The sequence below is a fragment of the Gavialis gangeticus genome, unplaced genomic scaffold, assembly GCF_001723915.1.
Source record: "Gavialis gangeticus isolate Ggan-Ray unplaced genomic scaffold, GavGan_comp1, whole genome shotgun sequence".
NCBI classification, from domain to species: Eukaryota; Metazoa; Chordata; order Crocodylia; family Gavialidae; genus Gavialis; species Gavialis gangeticus.
Window position 1 is genome coordinate 6,094,000 of NW_017729000.1, and position 17,993 is coordinate 6,111,992.

Here is a 17,993-nt window from a genome sequence, read left to right on the forward strand (position 1 = left end):
TCCCTTCTAGTGTGCCCACCTTGCCCCAAATCTTGGTGTCAGCAAATTTGAACAGGGTGCTATTTACCCCCTCATCCAAGTCGCTGATGAAGATGTTGAACAATGCGGATCCGAGGACCGAGCCCTGGGGGACCCCACTACCCACATCCCTCCAGGTCGAATATGACCCATCCACCACCACGCTCTGGGTGCAGCCCTCCAGCCAATTTGCCACCCATCTGACTGTGTAGGCATCAGTGCCACAGTCATCTAGCTTTTTAATGAGAATGGGGTGGGAGACAGTGTCGAAGGCCTTCCTGAAGTCCAGAAAGACTACGTCCACCATGATGCCTGCGTCCCATGATCATAGAAGGCCACCAGGTTGGTCTGACAGGACCTGCCCCTAATCTACCCAGGCGGGTTGCCCCTGAGCATCACCCCTCCCCACCCACTGGTCCTTCCCAGATGTGCTTTTGGATCATTTTCTCCAGGACTGAAGTAAGACTGATGGGCCTGTAGTTGCCTGAGTCCTCCCTCCTCCCTGTTTTTGAAAATGGGGACCACATTGGCCTTCTTCCAGTCATCTGGCACCTGGCCAGAGCACCATAAGCGCTCATACAGCCATGCCAGGAGCCCTGCGATGACCCCTGCCAATTCCTTCAGCATCCTGGGGTCGAGAGCACCTGGACCTGCTGATTTAAACACATCCAGCCCCTCCAGAAGTTCCCTAACTTGGTCCTACCTGACCCTGGGCTTGGCAGAGTGTCTCCTGAGTCCATCCTGAATCTCAGTGGGGGCGTCCTGGTCCCTACACAAAAAAATGGAGGCAAAGAAATTGTTTAAAAGTTCTGCCTTTCCTCTGGTGCAACTACCAGATTGCCAAGGGTATCCTACATGGGCCCCACATTACCCGGTGCCTTCTTCATACTCCCTATGTTAATTAATTAAATCTGGATGACTAGACTTCACCACCTGAGTGTTTGAGGGCTCTGACATCAGTTTCTTCTCTGGACCCAACTCCTTCCATCAGAAAAGCTGGAAGGCCATGCCCCTTGGTAAGTGCCAGCAAGGGAAAGGGTCTTTACTGCATGTGTACAAGGAGCAAACTGGCCCAACGTGCGATGTTTCCTTGAGCCCTTGCTACAAAGCTGTGCTCAGCCATGGAAATTCCCACCTGGGTTGCTCACCCACCCTCTCCTTCTTTGCTTGCAGGTTCAGCATCTCCAACCATTGAACCTAACGTCCCCACTGTGACAGTGAACAGCAGAGACCCGGTGAACTTCCTTTGCTATGGGGACTCCAGAGTAGAATGGGTCACCAAATTGAAAGACAAAGTTGTGCGCACCATGGGCACTAACAGCACACTTACTATCGCCAGTGCTACCTACAAGGACACGGGCACCTACCAGTGTGCCTACACCAACAGCAGCAACCGTGGGAGAGCCTCTGTGCATCTCTTTGTGAGAGGTAACTATACCAGATCCTGCCCTGTTGATGATATAGGACTGTTTTCAGTTTATGCCAATAAAACCCCTCATGGAGGCAGTGTGCTCAGTGGGTGGCACCGGAGTAAAAGTCAGGATGCCTGGGTCATTTATTCCAGTTGCTTCACATCCCTGGGCCTCTGTGTTCCCGCCTGTAAAATGAAGTTAATGATGCAACATCTCCCACCCCTCCTTTTTTTTTTAAGCACTTTAAGGTATAAGGATGAAAAGTCCCTAGAAGAAATAGGTAGGAGTATTCACTATTCAAATAGCTTTTCCTCAGGTTAAACCAAGTCCCAAGCAACGTAAGATAACCCAAAAGGCCCGGAATAGGTGCGTCTGCCAGGTCCATACCAGGCGTAACTCTATTCCCTCTAAGTTCCCACCTTAACTGCTAACAGAAGACCTGTCCCTGTGTAGCCAACCCATAACTTGCACCTGAACCTTTACATCTGTGCGAGCTCTGCGGTACATATGGAAAGCCAGGTTGCACCCAGAGCCGCGGGCTCCTACACCCGGCCCATGCCGGGCCTACAAAACGGTCCGATAGCACATTTTTGCCTCTGCCTTTCAGGGGGACCTTGCAATCGGGCATCTCCAGCTCCTCGTTAGCCGGTCAGATTGATTCTTCCAGCTCAGGTTTTTTGTTGATATAACCACTTGTTAAGGGCTAACTGCCACTCACACAACCCCATCTCAACTATTTAAATGTCATGGCCTGGATCTGCCTTGGCAATTGTCTTAATGAGCCGTGGGGCTATCAGTGGGGTCAGGACTGCCTGACACCAGCTGAAAACTAGGCAGCCATGCAGGGCAGATAGACGGGAGCTGGACCTATCACCCCTCCGCACCGACCGTGCTCAACTTCACCGTCTGGTCTGTCTTATCCCCTCAACAGATCCCATGAACATGTGGTACGTCAGCACCGTCAGAGTCCAAGTAAAGGAAGGCAGTGACGCCCAGCTCCCCTGTCTGATCACCAACCCAGCCTATGGATCCAACGTTACTCTAGTAATGAACGACCATTCCCCCATCCTACCAGGGACAGAGTTTTCTTTCAGTGCTCAGGATGGAGTAACGATATACAGAGTCCAGCAGGCTCAGAAAGGTTACTACAGATGCCAGGTCCTGATCAACGGAGAAGCAAAGAAGTCAACAAAGATCAGACTGCTTGTTTCTGAAGGTGAAGGGTTAGGTTTCTGGCTGCTCTTCCAGTGGTAGCACTGGTGGGGGGAATTCTCCTGAGGAAGGAAGGACCAGCGAGGTTAAGGATGGGAAAGACCAACGGGGTCCCCGAGACAGGAATTTTCAAGTTACGTGCCCAGTTCCCACTAAAGTTGGTCACCTACCCCTCGCCCTAAGCCTGCCTCCCAACCAAGGCATCGTTGTCCCCTAGGGCTGTGTCCTGGGTAGACTTAAATTGTCCCTTTGAAAACTCTTCCACAGCCTAATGGAAAACTTTCCTTAGCGGCCTGCGCAGTACTGGGAGGGCCACATACAACATCACCATGAAGAATAGGTTCAGTCAGCAGGATCCCACTAGCACTGACCATACCCTTGGACCCTGCCCTCCTGCCTCCTTGGTGCTCTGGTACTTCTAGGCAGGGGTGTAGGTTGCAGCCGTGTTGGTCTAAGGACACAGGCAGACAAGGTTCTTCAGGTGAGTCTGATACCTTTTATTAGACCAACTTAAATAGTTGGAGAACAATTTTTAAGCAAGGTTTTGGGTACTTGTAGGTGCATTTGAGACACTGCTCTTCATTCTGGGAGCTCGCATGCCCGAGATCTTTGCACTATGCCTCTTAAATGGGGACCCATCCAAGACAGGCCTCCCCTTCCCTTTGAACCTGCTGAGCTGCCGGGCAGGGGCAGTGATGGGGGTGTAGAAATGGCAGCAGTAGATGAGATGGTGACTCCAGAGGGAGAGGAATGATCAGGGTTGGTGAGGAGAGCTGATGGTAGGAAGAAGTCAGCAAGCCCTTGGAAACTCCCCCAGGAAGCAAAGACCTTAGCACCCTTGCACAACTCACCTGGACATGCATTTGCCTTTGCTCAGCAGTGGAGATGCCCGTCTCGGTCACCATGGAGACAAAAGACCACGTGCGAATCCAGGGTGAGCTTTTCTGGGTCACCTGCCAAGTAAAGGCTCCTTCCCACAAGTACGACATCACGTGGAAGCATCCGGCTGAGAACGTAAGTCACAGTAGCGCTCCCGGCTCTACGGCAGGGTGCATCTCTGGAGAAGGTGGCAATGGGGGTGCTCAACTCAGGCATGCACCAGATGGATGGAAGTGACTGCAGCAAAGGACCGAAGCCCAGGCTGAGACTAGGCATTGCCCACCAGCCGTGGAGATTTGAGCACAGCCGCCCATTCTTTCCCTTCTTCTTTGGCGCAGCGACGATTAGCCCAGAGTCAAACATAGGTCTTTTTCTTGGCATCTTGCAGCACTGAAAAATAAATTGGATGTTGTTTATTGGGGTTCACCAAGCATGAACCTTGACATCTTCTGAGGGAAACTGAACTGGCATCTCCCAGATGGCTTTCCCCCAAGAAATGTCAATGCCAGGCCTACACGCCAACAAATGTGCTCAACACATGCACGCACACAAGCTCCCTAGCGAAAGGGAAGAGGGGGAAGACTTTTCTTTAGAGCTGCTAGAGCATCAGTGCTCAACGTTTGGCCCCACAGTCCAGAATAGGGGCACAGAGCTGGTCCACAGGCCAAATCAGACCCCACACCCCAGGATCAGGCCCCAGAGGTCTGGGGGCCCCAAGCCACCTCACCCACTGGGGGCCTCATGGGTTGAGTACCTCTGCTCTAGGGCATTGACATAAAGCACTTAATGCAGTGCCAAGTCCCCCACATCCCAGCTACCTCAGGGATTTCTTCATATCCCTACCTTATCATGCCAAAGTGCTGCCTAAGGGCATGTCTGGAAGCGCACCGTAAAAACCCACATTGGACTGGCGTATCCCAATGAGAGCGGACAGCAGCTTAAATTAAGAGATGGCATTGATATACTAAATATTACTCTGTTTTCAGATGAAGCAACACACATATGGCTTAGAAGCAGGGCTGGCACTAATGGAAATAAAGGTGCATGCCTGTCCATACTGTACAGTACCAGTACTGAACATCCAAATTAAAAATACTTGTTTGTACTCGTGTGTGCTTAAGCTACCCAGAGCAAAGCAGAGCGATGTGGGGGAAACAAGGCGATGGGCCCAGTCATTAAAAGTCTTGGCTTTTCCCTTTCCAAACAGATTGCTCTAACGGACCTTTGCTTTGATTGCAGGCCACAATCACCAAAAGCACTGACTATGTAAAGAAGGATTACATCATTAACGTCACCCTGACCATTGCTGCAGTGACAATGGGAGATAGCGGAAGATACACTTGCATAGCTAACAATTCAGGTGGATCCAGGAGCTTGTCAACTGTGCTCAAAGTCGTAGGTGAGCAATTTCTAAAGGGGCCAAAAACAACGTGCCTGTTTCGTGATCACACAGACGTGATCCTTGCTGGCATCTACTGCATCACATTCCAGTGTTGTTTTGCCATCGGAGGCACCGGGATCAGCTCTGCCCAACGAGGGGCTGATTTCAGTCCCAGTAGTCTGCAGGGATGAGGTGAACTAAAGCTTACATGTCTCAAGGGACAATGGGCAGGTGCCACTGTCTTTTCCCTGGCTTTAAAACTATATAAACCCATTGGCCACCCATCAGGGAAGGGCACCCTGCTTGCCCAATGCCAGGTTTGACCAAAATGGATCGTGCCAGCAACAGAGATCAGTAAATGTTCTTTCTTCCCCCTTAAATCTGCTCTGGAGTAAGTGCAGTGGACTCCTTTGAGGGCGCTGGAGCCATGCACCACTCTCCTGGATGGGGATGGCCACCCCTGCTGACCATCTTTGCTCTTTTGGTCCTGCAGAGAGAGGCTACGTGCATCTGTCTCCTGTGCAGAACGCCACCCAGAAGGTAGCACTGGGAGGGAGCTTGCAACTGCAGGTCCAGATTGAGGCTTACCCTCCCCTTCATGACTGGGGCTGGAGGCATCACAACCCTTCAGAGGACATTGAGAACTCCAAGCTTGAAAACCAGATGGCTACTGGCAACAACCGGTATGGTGTCCCCTCTCTCCTGGGCATATTTCCAACACTGCCAGAGGAACCCTTCCCCTTCCAGACTGGCATCCCTACAGCAGACTACTTCTATGGGCCACCGGTGGGTAGAGCGAAGGGAGGGGAAACATTTGGTCTGGCCTCCCCCATGTCAACCGGCAACAAAAAATCCGAGTGAGCGAGGAAGGAAAAGGCACAGGTAGTCAAGGAAAGCGTCCCCACCCCTGAGCCAACCTAGCAGCCTAATTTTTGAGAGGCGTCACAGCGTGAGCCCCCGTCACTCTCATGAGTGGCTGCCACCAGAGCTAAAATTTATGCTGTTTTGGGGCAAAGAGCACAAGGGGGCTCGTTGGGTACCAGCAGGTCAGATGGTGCCATGTCTTCATCACACTTGTGTTTGATGTAGCAGGAGCCTGGGAGCTTCAAGACTGTATAACAGATGCTGCTTTATTAAGGATCTGGCACCACAGACACACACAGTCCACTAGCCCTAGAAACCCCCTCGCTCCTCCATCGCGGGTTTAGTTGACCCTGGGGCCAGTGGCATGACTGCCCTCACCAGCCCCTGCTGCTTGAATTTTGCACCCCGGAGCCTCACACCCCGGTTGGAGGGTGATTGCAGCTGCTGGAGGAGGATCTGAGGCCGGACAGACATGGCCCAGGCACTAGGAGTTGGTCAAGTGGTTGGGGGGAAAAAGGGTAGCTAGGACTGCACACTTATCACTTCACCCAGGGCCCCACAAAGCCTCAAGTCAAGCTGAGCCACAACAGGATGCTCAGAGATACGTCCTACTAGCTGGAAGGAGCTGGCAATTCCTCTTTCATTTCTCAGACACCAGAAGTAACCCAGAGGAGGAACAGAAGTGCAAAGCTACCAAAAGGGTAGTTGGTCAGACTGCCGCTCGGGTCCAGGCTCTACAGGCTGGGCTTGGGGTTAGGGACATGGAGTGAACAGAACAGGCTTTGAGGGAGGGGGGAGCCACCATGGGGAAATAATACTTCTCGGTCTGTCAGGCCAGTCCTGGGCCTTTCCCAGTTGAGGACTCTGGTCTTAAACTCTCCCCAGCTTCCGAGCTGTCCCTCTGAAGAGGTCACTGTGTGTCAGCTCCCCGCAGCCTGCGCTCTTCCATCACAGCGTTTTCTCTGACGGGAGTGGGAGAAGGGACTGGAGTAGATCTCCTTGGTCTCTCTCCAGATGAGGCTGGCTGCAATGCAAAGATCCCGTAGCTCTTTCCAAACAGAACAGAAAGCAGCGCTGCCCTCCTGCCCCACACCACCTCGCCGTGTCCCCTCCAAGGAGGGGCTTGGCAAAAGCTCGGTGCCCAATTCTCCTTGGTTGGCACTGGAGGCCATCGCTGTCTGCTCACAGGGTTGGAGATGGACTGGTACCAGGATCCCAGTGGCTGCTGGGGATTCACAGGCAGCAACTGAGCCACTTAGCAAGTGCATTGCACTGTAGAGCACCCCACATGCCTGGTTGTTTCCACACCTGTAATTCCACCTCGATGTCTGCTCTCTCCTGGGGCAGGTACAACAACACGCTCGTCCTGAGCCGCCTACAGAGGGTGGAAAGCGGCCTCTACACCTTCTACGCTGCAAACAGCGAGGACACCGCATCCGTGACCTTCAGCCTGTTCCTGAAGTGTGAGTGCCCATTGCATGGGGTCTGCACAGCGATGCACAGGAACTGGGGAGAGCTGGAGGGCGAAAGGAGACCCAGGTCCTCCAGCCAGCAAGGGACAAGCCTGCAGAAGAGCTGCAGGCAGGCGGCTATTGTTATAACGATCCAGTTTGCCCAAAGCAGCCTGGGTCCAGGCCAATAACACCTGGAAGCCGTTACAACTGAGCAATGGGGAGTGCCCACATGGCCATATTCCTGTGGGTGCCAGCAATTGTCCCCAAGAGCAAAAAGGCCCGTGGAGCTGGAACTCCTGCTCCAGGGAGGTAGCCAAGATGTACAGGGGGGAAGCTGGATCCCAAAGACCCCAAGGGGGAGGGTGGAGCCAGCAGCCCACTTCCCTCAAAGCCAGTAGGACTAGAGCTTTGTTCAGGTGAGGACAAAACCAGACATCCCTTTGTGTCCCCATCCAGCCCCGCCTCGGATGAACATTGTGCCAACCAACAACTCCAAGACCCTTCGCTGCCTGGCCGACGGCTACCCTGCTCCTCACGTCGAGTGGTATCAGTGCTACAAGCACACTGAGAGGTGAGCGAGAGTGGGGAGAGGGGTCCCACACCGCAGAGCACTGGTGCCAGAGCTTGTCATTGCCAACGGCACCCCAGAGCTATGCCCAGCATGACAGCAATGCAGAGTCTCCTGCTGCCGACTACAGCGGCTCCTCCGTCGTTTCCAGTAGGCGCCAGTGAGCAAGGTGCCTCTCCAGCACCAGAAGGTGATTTAGACCAGCTCTGGACAGCAAAGTGTAGTGCATGTGCATTGTACAAAGCTGTGCTGGATGAGACCTGGTGAACACAGCACCGTTCCAAAACGGCCCCTGCTCAGGAGGGAGCAGACGTATCCCACTAGCTGAGCTGCTGGGGAGGGATGGTGTCAGCAGAACCAAGCTCGTGGAGCAACTGGGGGGTGGGTTTGGTTTGGTTTGCACAATGGGGAAAGGGGCTTTACATCAACAGGGCCTTGCTGAGCACAGCTTCATCTGAACAGCTACATTTTAGGTTTAGGGTCATTTCTGTCTATTAAAGGAAATGGAAGAATCTTTGTTGAGGAAGGAAGTGAGCGTCCCCTGGAGATGGGACAAGAGCAACAAGTTTCATAGATGTTGGGGTCAGAAGGGACCTTAGCAGATCATCGAGTCTGACCCCCTGCTGTAGCGGGACTCCAGTCCCTGGGGTCTGCTTTCACCATTAGCACTCACCTTGCCTGCAGGAGCGATGGAGCAGTGATCTCCATGGCCTAGTCTGGCTGCTTCAGAGACGTGCTTTTGTCTCCTCCTTTCCTGCAGATACAACCCAAACTGCACCTTGATTCTGAACGACACCAAACCACAGGTCCTGGATAAGACGCTTTTCAAAACTGTGCAAGTTGAGAGCATCCTTGCAGTCCCCAAGATGAACGCCAACCTTACCTTTTGCTGTGTGGCCATCAATGAAGAGGGGAATGCCTCTGAGACCTTCCACCCTTACATTACAAGTGAGATGAGGGATTCTGGTTTTCTCTGCTTAAAAATCACAAATTCGCTGATAAAAGTTTGTAAATTCTTTGATTAAAAACCCCCAAATCCACACTTTTCCACGATTAAAATGAAACGCCACTATATATATATATAAATATATCAATCAGTTGAATGCTGTGTTTTATTGATATATTTACAATTTGAAAGCAATTTGAAAGCCTATCAGTGCTTCTATCACTGTAATAAAATAAATTCTAAATACCTATAAATTCTGGCATTTTAATTTTTTTATCGTGGAAAACAGAGCTCCTCCTGCCCCCTTTGCTCACCAGGACACTGGTCCAGCTGTGGCCGTCCCCTCCGCTGCTTTGTGGCATTGAGCAGCCCCGATATGCTGGTGCTCTCACTCCCAAGTCTTAGCCCTCCAGCCCTGCCAGTGCCCCTCACTCCCAACCCAGAGCCCCCACACCTCTCCAAGCCCTGCTGGTGCCCTGCATGTCAAACCTGCAGCCCCTTTCCCACCCCAATCCTGCCAGTGCCCATTGTGAGGCTATGCCTCATTTCTCCACCTGCTCCATCCCTGCCCATGCCAGGAACTGAGGACAATTCTGCAGGAGCTGTGCCTTAGCGAAGGCAGGGTCCACATCACCCAGCCACCTCAGAGGACCATGTGGGCAGTGACATTATTCATCACTGCCCTGCCACTCACCAATGAAGCTATCTGCTTACAGATGTGGCAGGGGGGAAAAAATAGCACTTGACCTCCAGCTTGGCACACATTCATGCCAAGCCCAACACATGGCCAAAAGAGGAAGCATGTGAATTGGACCTGGCTTGCCCAGCGTCTGTATAGCTCCTGGGCTTTAGCAGGGCTTTTTGGTGCTTTTGGCTAACAGCTGATTGAACCGGGAAGGTGGGGTCAATAAAGAGCCTTCCCCCAATAAAAAGCTTTCCTCAGTTATTAGCATCTCCAGGCACATCCTGGAGCCCCTTTACTCAAAAGGTCTCAAGCCTCAGGTCTTCAGGTTGTAGCCATACTAGTCTAGAGGCAAAAGGAATCAAGTTGTGGTAGAGGTGATCTCTCTTATTAAACCAACTAGATTTTTGCAACAAAAAAAATTATTTAATTGCAAGCTTCTTTAATTGCAATTTTTTTTTGCAAAAATCAGAATTGGAAGCTTGCGATTAAAGAAATATTTTTGTAATAATCTAGTTGGTCTAATTAAAAAAAAAAAAAAAAATCCCCTCTACCACAAGATCCGATTCCTCAATCCTCAGGCACATTCTTACTAAAACCAGTGAATGCAAAACTGAACATAGGTCCCTGCACTTGACAACCAGGCTGAATCTTTGCAGGTCTGATTTTCTACCTACCTCCTTCCCGACTCCCAGGGCAGCACAGTCAGCTCTGGGGCTGCAGCTGTGTGACTGGGGGTGGGGGGCCGGGTAGGGCACTATGGGGGCAATGGCTTAGTGAAACAAGCATTTGCATGTCTGAGTTTCCCCCTTTCCCTCATGTTCCTCCAGGGGAAGTGTGGATGGCCCCCAACAAGCTCTTCAACCCCACCTTGTACAGCTGCGTGGGAATATCCGTCCTGCTGCTCCTGCTCCTCCTCTTCCTCCTGTACAAATACAAGCAGGTCAGACTGAGTCCCCGAGGGAGAGGGGTGTGCAGCAGGCAGAGGCCTGCGTGCAGGGGTTTGCGACTGTTGTGCAGTGCGGCCAACATGGGCCCTGTGGGGGTGCAGCAAGCCTGTACCTCACTGAACACCTTCGGCTTTCAGCGGGGAGCGAGGCTGGTCCCACGACCGCAGCTCTTGGGTCTGGGCAGCCCTGCTGGCTTGGCAAGGGAGATCTGGAAGTGCCCCTTGGCCAGGGAAGGGGCTAGCTTATTTCATGCCACTAGCTTTGTGAACCTGAATCCCTGCACTTGGCTAATGCTAGGGGTCATGCCAGCTGAGGGCAAGGGTGTGTATGAGTCCAGCAGAAAGCAGTTTCCACACTTACATGGTGGACGGCTGAGCCGCCCCTCCTGCATGGGCCGATCTGGAGCCCATGAGTCCTCATGCCCATGCTTTCTGCCCACCACGACCTTCTCCATCAGCAAATACTGGACCCCACAGCCATAACTAACCCCCCATTTCTCCCTGGTACCGCGCGGTCCCAGTACTATGCAGGCTTTTCCTCCAAGTGCTCGGCCAAGGTGCTCGCCCACATATTTCAGAGTCAGCTCTTTTTTGCAAGGATCAGCAGAAACGTGCAGATCTTTTCAGCCAGCGTCCTGCAAGCCTGGCCTCCCTTTTCTCACAAGGGAACAAAAAAAATAACCAGTGAGGCAAAACAGGCTGCAGAGGACACGAACACTCAGCAGCCTCCAGGCAGACTGTGCCCCAGCGTCACATGGGAAAGCAGCAAGACCTCCCTGTTGCTCTGTGAAAGCACCCTAAGGTTAAACCAGCCCTTGCTGCTCCTTGCACAGGGGAAAAGGGACTCCCCACTCCCTAGTCCACCCCACTGCAAGCGAGGAGTGCTGCCCTGAGCCCCAGACTCCTGCTTCTTGTCTATTTGAGCGGACAAAGAGGGGCGTCTCTCCCCAAGCACGGATCAGCAGCTCAGGCAGAAAAGCCGTCTTCCACCCTGAGAGATCTCAGCCCCGGGTCGAGAAGCACCAGCTCCTCAGCTCTGCTTTGTAAGGAACAGGCTTCAGCTATTGAGGGAGACAGGCCGACAGGGACGTGAGTGAGCCCAGCACCTATGGTTTCTTAGCCTCTCAGCCCCACTGCTCTAGACAATTCACAGGAGGAAAACAATACAGCTGCACTCTCCCTGGCTACATGGCTGGTATTAAGTGACCCCCCACTCCGGCTATGACTTTGCGGCAGGTAGAGTCTACCCCAGTGTTCAGGTTTCTGGGCCCTGAGATGCTCCACTTTTCTGGACACACGTTTTGGACACACGTTTTCTTTAAGGCTTTGCTCCCAGCTCCGGAGTTAGCTTGCATCAGCATCATAAGACATGCCCAGCCTTTCACGCCTGCAGCCCATCCACACGGGTGATTCATGCGTGTCTGTAGCTCCTCCAGAGCACCAGCTGTAGGAAGCGTTTCCACAGCCAGAGCTTCGGGGATGAAGTGAATCATTGCCCGCTTGGATCTGCCTCTTCCTTCCTGAAAGGATAGACGAGACCCAGGCAGAGGAGCTGGCTCGCACTCCCCTTCCCCCGCAGCACGCAGCATCCTGATGACCGATGGTTTCATGGTTTCACTTCCTCTTTCCCTGTTTTCCTCACCTCTGTCTGATTTTTCAAATCCTTCTGACGTGACCTTTACAGCACGCCTAAGAAGCTGACAGCTTCCGCTGCCCATAGGCTTTAGGCCCCCTGGCTCTGCCAGGTGCGCATTTGGGGAAAAGAGGAGAAATCCTAAGTTCTCCTTCTTTGCTGTAACAGGAACCAAATCCGAGGCAATGTACTTGCTAGGCTGTGCTCAGCAAAAGGGCGCAGGATGCACACAGACAGCTGCCGGGGCAGGGAGGGTAGACAGCAAGTGTTAAGTGGCTGTTATATATGATGTCTGCTGCCCAGATGAAATCCCCTACAGAGGTGTAGGGTGTAACAGCTGTCCGAGCTCTATAGCCCCAATAGCTTCAGGGGACAAAGAGAAGGAGTTTGAGACTACAGACTCCATTGGCTGCTCTTCAGAGAGAAAACAGGAGGGCTGGCCTGGATGTTTGCATGGCCCTGGGCTGAGCAGGAGCATCCATGTGTAGGTAGCAGTGGCTGGAGCTTTTCACGTCCAAGCAAGGGAGGAAGGACTGGACTTCGTGACTAGTCAGAATGCCTCGACCCTGCTTCTCAGCCTCTCCCACCCCTTTGTAGCCCATACTCAGAAGCAAATAGCATTTGATGGTCTAAAACTAGGTCCCTTCTCCAAAGCTATGGAATGACATAGCGAGACCACTCTGTCATACGGGGAAGGGGGTGTGGTTGCAACAGAGCCCCTGTGCAAGGGCAGCCTTGGATTGGGAACCTTGTGCAGAAGAAAGCACCTGAGTAATCAGATTTTTCTTCCTCACAGAAACCCAAATACCAGGTGCGGTGGAAGATCATTGAAGCCTGCGAAGGGAATAACTACATCTTTATTGACCCCACCCAGCTGCCATACAATCAGAAGTGGGAGTTCCCCAGAAACAACCTACAGTTTGGTGAGAAACCCTCATGGCTTCTTTGCCTTGAGTTGGCGACAACATGCAGGTCCACACTGGCTCATGTGCAGAGCTGAGATGCTCCTGCTGGCACCCCACCCTCCTTGCATCTAAAAGAAACACAATGGTTAGAGTAATAAAACACCACCTACATGCAGGCCCCCTCTCCCTCTTGCATGTAGATCTACACACAACATGAGACAACCCTTCTCCGTGCCCTCTCTCATGCAGAGCTGGGGTGATAGGATACTGCCCATTCTCATAACATTGTGCGAGATCCAGAATACCACTGCTGTCCAGGCTGCTTTCTGACCTGTAGAGCTGGACTGTCACTTCCTTAAAAAAAAACAAAAAAAAACTTTTTCTCTCACACTGAAATCCCCCGTAGACAAGGGCAGAGCGCATCTGAATTTCCCAGTGCTCGTGCAGTTTATGTTTTGCCATGGTTCTGCCATTGGCACATCCGCTGGAGAGTCCACCAGAACCAGTGCTTCGGAAAGTTGCCGTCACAAAACTTGGGTTCTTCTAAGCAGATGTTCCTTTCCAGGAAAGACCCTTGGAGCAGGGGCTTTTGGAAAAGTGGTCGAAGCCACTGCTTTCGGGCTGGGGAAGGAAGACTCTGTCCTCAAAGTGGCCGTGAAGATGCTGAAGGGTAAGTCAAGAACGGATTGCCGAGCGAGCCTGGCTAAGAAACTTCATGGCCCCAGGGGGCTGGGATCGAGGACACAGTAATTGCACCTCTAGCAGATTATAGGCTAGATAACACCTGCTTTGCAGGCTGGCGCCATGGGTAGAACTGCTGCTGGTCATCATGCAGCCATAGCTGCCCTAGGTAGTGGTGACCAGTTATGGATAAAGGGGATGCATTCATCAATCCTCCTCCTTTCCCATATTTGCATCGACTTACGCTTTCTCTCATCTTACCTCTGGCCCCCTTCCCACTGCCTTCCTCAAGCTCCCTTTTTCTAACCCCTTTCTCTCCCCCATCACCCCCACACCACCCTTTCCTCTTTCATTCCAGCCACAGCCGACACAGATGAGCAGGAGGCGCTCATGTCTGAGCTCAAGATCATGAGTCATCTGGGCCACCATGAGAACATTGTGAACCTGCTGGGAGCATGTACCTGCGGAGGTAGGCAGCGATGTACCTCTCCCTCAAAGGAAGTCTGAGGTCAATGACCAAAGAGAGCACCAGCATGTTAAAAACCTCTTAAAAACATGTCAAACTGGGAAGCAACAATGGTCCCTTCTTGCTTTCTAAAACATAGCCTTTTTCAAGTCAGCAACAGTCATGTGGTCGTACTCATCGGCCAGCCTACCTAGCTACACTGTCCGGTTGACCTGATGCCAAATTAGAAATTGTTTGCTCAAGGGTTTTCAGTGACTATTCCCTTCCCCAAATAATGCCTGCAGGACAGCAGGTTGTCAGATCCCATCACTGCCACCACATGTGGCAGGCCAGTAAGGGTGCTCCTGCATTGAGCCACCCACCTCACTGCACCCAACCACCTTCCAGGCTCCAAGTGCCTCCCTGGGGGCTCCTCATATCCGGCTGACCCCCTTCCTGGAGCACACCCACATGCCTGGGGGCAATGCTGCCACCACCCAGGGTCTGGACTGATCTTGGCCCTTTGCCCCTGGGAAACACAGGCCTAGTAGTCCTTGAGGGTACTTGACCCACTGCAAGCACTTGGGGTGCTTCCCTCAGTCTGAAGCACAAATAGTGGTCTCCCTTAGTCAGTCAAACCAAGGGGACCCCAAGGCATAATCTAGGTCCTTTCCCAATAAGTCTCCCACGCTAGGTACAAAGGAGAACATCATTGGTTACAAGGAGGAGTAGGTTTGGAATATACCTTAGATGCTTTCCTGCAGCTGTTCCACTGCTTCTCTCCTCCCTACAGCTGATTAAGGGACTTTGGCCTAGCAGAGCTGCCATCCTATTCCATGGACAGAACTGGAATGGATGAGAGTGGGCTATTATCAGAGACTCATATATAACCGTAAAGTTGCAGAGTCCAGCAAAATCTCTAGTCTTCCGGTGAAAAGTATATACAACAAAGTTGTTGCTCACACCAAGTCTATGCCCAGACATCCTTGTTCTCACACACCAGGGATGCAAGTCTTCTCCAGAAGAGACAGGATGCAGTGAAGTCACTTCTTGATGGTCACCACTTCCTTTTTTTTTTTCAGGCCCAATCTTGGTCATCACAGAGTACTGCCGCTATGGAGATCTGCTAAATTTTCTGCGGAAGAAAGCAGAGTGCCTAATCATCCAGGACTTGAGCTCGGATTCCTCTCCGGACAACACTGCCAATTACAAGAATATCTATCTGGAGAAGAAGTATGTCCGAAGGTACAGATCAGGACTAGAGATCAGAAAGAGAAAGAAAAAGAATACTTGCTAGCAACAAGTGGAGAAAGATTATATCAATGTAGTGTGGGAGTTCAGGTTACTTGTAAGCAGAAATGTAGGGATTTCTTTAAATCCCTATGTCCATGAAGCTATGTTTCCTATCGATCAGAAATGCCCTGGAGGGACACTGTGGGATAAAGAGCAAAATTGTGACTGGTCCATTACAGAAGCCTCTGAAAATGGACTACATTTTACTGGTGTGATCTTTGAGCCTTCTATACTTTTCAGTGCAAACCTGCTCCATTGCCCACAACCTACAGCAAAGGACCTGTCACAGTTTGAGATCTTGCCAGCCAAAGAACTATTGAGGGAAGGTGACAGAAGGGGAGAAACGCAGTTCTGAGAGGGGTAGTTACAACGCATCTCCCTCCTGAATGCTCCCAGAACAGGGTGCAATTAGCCAGGGGTAGCTAGGGTGCAGTTCTCAGTCTAACCTTGCTCACGCTAGCTCTGCAGTCCAGCCTTTAATACAAGCCAACTCTGGTAGCTACTTGGAAGCACCTTCTCTGCTCAGCAGCCTGGGCTTAGAGAATGGCAAAAGTCCATCAGGAGACGGCCCTGTTTGGTCCTAATGACTTGTACCCTCGGCTCTCTCTGATTTAGTGACAGCGGGTTTGCAAGCCAGAGTTTAGAAACATATGTGGAAATGAGACCTGTGTCATCATCGTCGTCATCCTCCTCAGACTCCACACCCACAAGGGGTAAGTTGCAAAGCCTGGCCTCTGCTTTCCACTGACCTTAGCCATGTGATGCCCATACTGTTCGATGCATCACAGGCTGGGATCCAGCAGGCTCCGCATTCACTCACCCTCAACCCACTGGACGCATCCTCTGCCAGCCTCTAAGCACTCCTGTTTGTTCCAGGCAAGACCCCACAGGAAGAGGAGAAGGAAGATGCGCGGCCCCTGGACCTGTACGACCTGCTGCAATTCTCCAATCAGGTGGCCCAGGGCATGGCCTTCCTTGCCGCAAAGAACGTGAGTGGCAAGGGGAGGCCACCCCAGAGGCTTCCTAGCAAGTGATCTAGTTAATACCAATCCAGCTCACAGTACAGAGCACCAGGGGGACACCAGCTAGCGGTGACACAGCATCAGATGACAGTCAGTCTGCATGAGGTTCCTAACGGTTTGGTCAATCATAGCAAGCTGCTGCTTCGGGAGCAGGATAAAACTCTGGTGCTGATGCGGTGCCAGGCGGTAGCCAGGTCAGATTCATTCCATCCCAGTGCCTGCATTCGCCTCTGAGCACACATCTCCTGCTCCGTGGCAGCAACCCATAGTGCAGCCGTCTGTATCTAACTGCATGTTCGTGTTGTGCCGTTGTCACATCTCTCTCTCCGGCTATTACGTTAGAGCATGAGTTCTTGCTCTGTGCCTTCCTGCACTTACAGCTCTCTTTGGGGAAAAAGGAACAGAAAGTGACAGTTGACACTGCTGCCTGGACCTGCTTGTAGAAGTGGGTTAAGAGCGAGCAAACTGATGGGCTGTTCTATGCCGAGGCTGTCTCTAAACACCCAAGACTCCTGAAACTCCCTCAAAAAGGGAACCCAAGAGCACCAAAAGGGATTCCTGGTTAGAGTGGGCAGTGTCTTAGAAATGTAGCTCCTAAAACTGAAAATAAAATGGAAGGAAGTGACAAGTATAAACAAAGAGAGCATTTGTAGTGTGAGACAGTTAGTACTACCAAGGGGTCTCAGTGAACAAGAGCTCATCTTCTCAATGCTCCTCTCAGACAGGAAAACTGTCCCCTTGTTATAGAAGGGCTGTAATGGGAGGGTACCTCATGGAGACGGTCTTGCCATCCATTTTCTAGTGCATCCACCGTGACGTGGCAGCAAGGAACGTGCTGGTGTCGGACGGGCGAGTAGCCAAGATCTGTGACTTCGGGCTGGCCAGGGACATCATGAACGATTCAAACTACGTCGTGAAAGGCAACGTAAGTACCTGACATGGGGACAGCAGTGAGGAGGGCTGGAGCTGACTGTTCACCGGGAAGGGCATTAAGGAGAGAACAAGACAAAACCAGTGGTGTTTGCAGCCAGCCCGTCTCCCTGACTGGAGACTTTCACCCCTCCAGGCTCGTCTGCCCGTGAAGTGGATGGCCCCAGAGAGCATCTTTGACTGCATTTACACAGTGCAGAGCGATGTGTGGTCTTATGGCATCCTCCTCTGGGAGATCTTCTCGCTAGGTAAGAAAGGATCGTTTGAAGTTCTTGATGATACATTTCCATTCCTTGAAGCTTACATAAATGCAAGGATTGGGGAAAGGCCCAGCAGCCTTTATCAGAGACATAAAACAACTCACTATCAGTCCTAGCTGTAAAAATCACTGGTTCATGAGAAACTCTTGTTGCCACAAAACTTCCTCAGCAAGAGAAACAGGCAAGCCAAACTCCTCCAGCACTGCTTAAGTCAGGCAGCAAGACTGGCTGATGTGGATTCACAGAAGTTTAGGGCTGGAAGGGACCTCAATCTCTCACCACTACCTTTGTTCAACATGTTGGTTCATGTGTTGGCAGGTAAAAGCCCATACCCAGGCATGGCAGTGAATAGCAAATTCTACAACATGGTGAAGCTGGGATACCAGATGGCCAGGCCAGATTTCGCTCCTTTGGAAATGTAAGTGTGTACGTGATGGGGAGCAAAAACAAAAAAAAAAA

At 51.8% G+C, this 17,993-nt stretch overlaps 1 protein-coding gene across 4 annotated transcripts in view; it reads left to right on the top strand.

The window, feature by feature from the left end:
* The window catches only part of CSF1R (colony stimulating factor 1 receptor), a 30,613-nt gene that overhangs the window by 10,898 nt on the left and 1,722 nt on the right, over positions 1–17,993 (top strand). The window contains exons 2-19 of one of the 4 annotated variants that reach the window (XM_019506156.1): positions 1,192–1,446; positions 2,362–2,646; positions 3,520–3,656; positions 4,761–4,920; positions 5,396–5,585; positions 7,114–7,229; positions 7,677–7,791; positions 8,549–8,736; positions 10,247–10,359; positions 12,795–12,921; positions 13,469–13,573; positions 13,943–14,053; positions 15,112–15,262; positions 15,938–16,035; positions 16,199–16,311; positions 17,147–17,269; positions 17,411–17,522; positions 17,853–17,952. In XM_019506156.1, coding sequence (XP_019361701.1) covers positions 1,192–1,446; positions 2,362–2,646; positions 3,520–3,656; positions 4,761–4,920; positions 5,396–5,585; positions 7,114–7,229; positions 7,677–7,791; positions 8,549–8,736; positions 10,247–10,359; positions 12,795–12,921; positions 13,469–13,573; positions 13,943–14,053; positions 15,112–15,262; positions 15,938–16,035; positions 16,199–16,311; positions 17,147–17,269; positions 17,411–17,522; positions 17,853–17,952 — 2,599 coding nt within the window. Of the gene's footprint in view, positions 1–1,191; positions 1,447–2,361; positions 2,647–3,519; positions 3,657–4,760; positions 4,921–5,395; positions 5,586–7,113; positions 7,230–7,676; positions 7,792–8,548; positions 8,737–10,246; positions 10,360–12,794; positions 12,922–13,468; positions 13,574–13,942; positions 14,054–15,111; positions 15,275–15,937; positions 16,036–16,198; positions 16,312–17,146; positions 17,270–17,410; positions 17,523–17,852; positions 17,953–17,993 lie in introns of all 4 variants that reach the window. The other 3 variants (XM_019506155.1, XM_019506152.1, XM_019506153.1) reach the window with 3 other exon arrangements.